Source organism: Primulina huaijiensis, unplaced genomic scaffold (genome assembly GCF_012295235.1).
Source record: "Primulina huaijiensis isolate GDHJ02 unplaced genomic scaffold, ASM1229523v2 scaffold205011, whole genome shotgun sequence".
Taxonomy (NCBI): Eukaryota; Viridiplantae; Streptophyta; class Magnoliopsida; order Lamiales; family Gesneriaceae; genus Primulina; species Primulina huaijiensis.
This window is the reverse complement of record NW_027353895.1, coordinates 1-1,112: the sequence shown is the minus strand read 5'-3', so window position 1 is coordinate 1,112 and position 1,112 is coordinate 1. Positions and strand designations below refer to the sequence as shown.

General features: G+C 37.1%; 1 protein-coding gene across 1 annotated transcript; it reads right to left on the bottom strand.

Annotated features, from left to right (window-relative positions):
• Positions 1-5: 5 nt before the first annotated feature.
• LOC140966332 (eukaryotic translation initiation factor 5A-4-like) lies at positions 6-879 on the bottom strand (the record flags this gene model as incomplete). Its single annotated transcript, XM_073426645.1, has 2 exons — positions 641-879; positions 6-134 (listed from the first exon to the last, which is right to left on the bottom strand). Coding segments are annotated over exons 1-2 (252 nt in total), but the record flags the coding sequence as incomplete, so codon positions are not given.
• Positions 880-1,112: the final 233 nt, after the last annotated feature.

The following is a 1,112-nucleotide window of genomic DNA, read 5'->3' as shown; positions in this document are numbered from 1 at the left end:
ACAATGCATACATCACAGTTGTGGGAAGAGGGGACAATATCTTCAAGCTTCTTCGAAGTGAAAATGTCAATCGCAACAAAGTGACATTTAGCATGCCCGTGTTTCCCAGTTTTGGAAGTTGAAACTTCGACAACCTGTTACAATCAAGATCGAATTTATGTGTATAAACATAAAGAGGCTTAAATAAATACTTTCATACAAATGAAAGAATCATTCACTGATTAATTCTGCCAATTAATATGCAATCAAACAGAAAATTACCCACAGAATATCAAGCAATTTAACAAACTCAAACAATAATACATATTAACAGGGTCATGCAACACAGAAACAGCACCAAAATCAAACACAAGAAAACGCGGAAACAGTCGATGACAAATATACAAGCGTTTACTCTCAGAAAAGTGCATAAATACACGAAGAACAAGATTAAGTATTTCCTGCGAAAAAATTAGCTTTTCAATAAAAAAATCAAAACTTCAACGCACAAAATAGTTATAAAATCCAAACCGTACCCTAATCTACCCAGATCTCAATCAAATCAGAACATGAACAAGTAACAAACACGAACAACGATTGATACGAGAAAGAAATAGAGCCCCGCGCATAAAATAAAAAAACAAAAAAGAAAAAAGAAAACCTTGCAAGGGCGGCCTTTGATGACGATGTAACCGTTCTTACGAATGGTTCCGGCCTGCTGCGGGTAGGTTTTGGAAGCACCAGCGTCGGCCTTGGACTCGAAATGATGCTCCTCGTCCGACATCGTCAACGGCGATTTTAGGGAGAGAGAGAGTGTGCGTTGGCAGATTGTAGAGAGGAGAGCGACGCGCAAGCAAATTTACGAAGAGGGTTTTGCTGCGTGTAGTGATACTGGTAACAGCAATACTGATTCTTGGCCGTTGATTGTAGGGATGAAACGTTGACGGCCGTGATCGTGACGTTGCTATTTCGCATTAAAACGACGCCGCACGAGGAATATTCTCTTTTCATTCAAAGATTTTTTTTATTTATTAAATTTTCATTGATGATTTTGGTTTCCATTATTTCTTCCAAAAAATTGTAATTTATTGTGAAAAAGTAAAAATTTATGGTAAAAAGTAAAAATTTCAAAC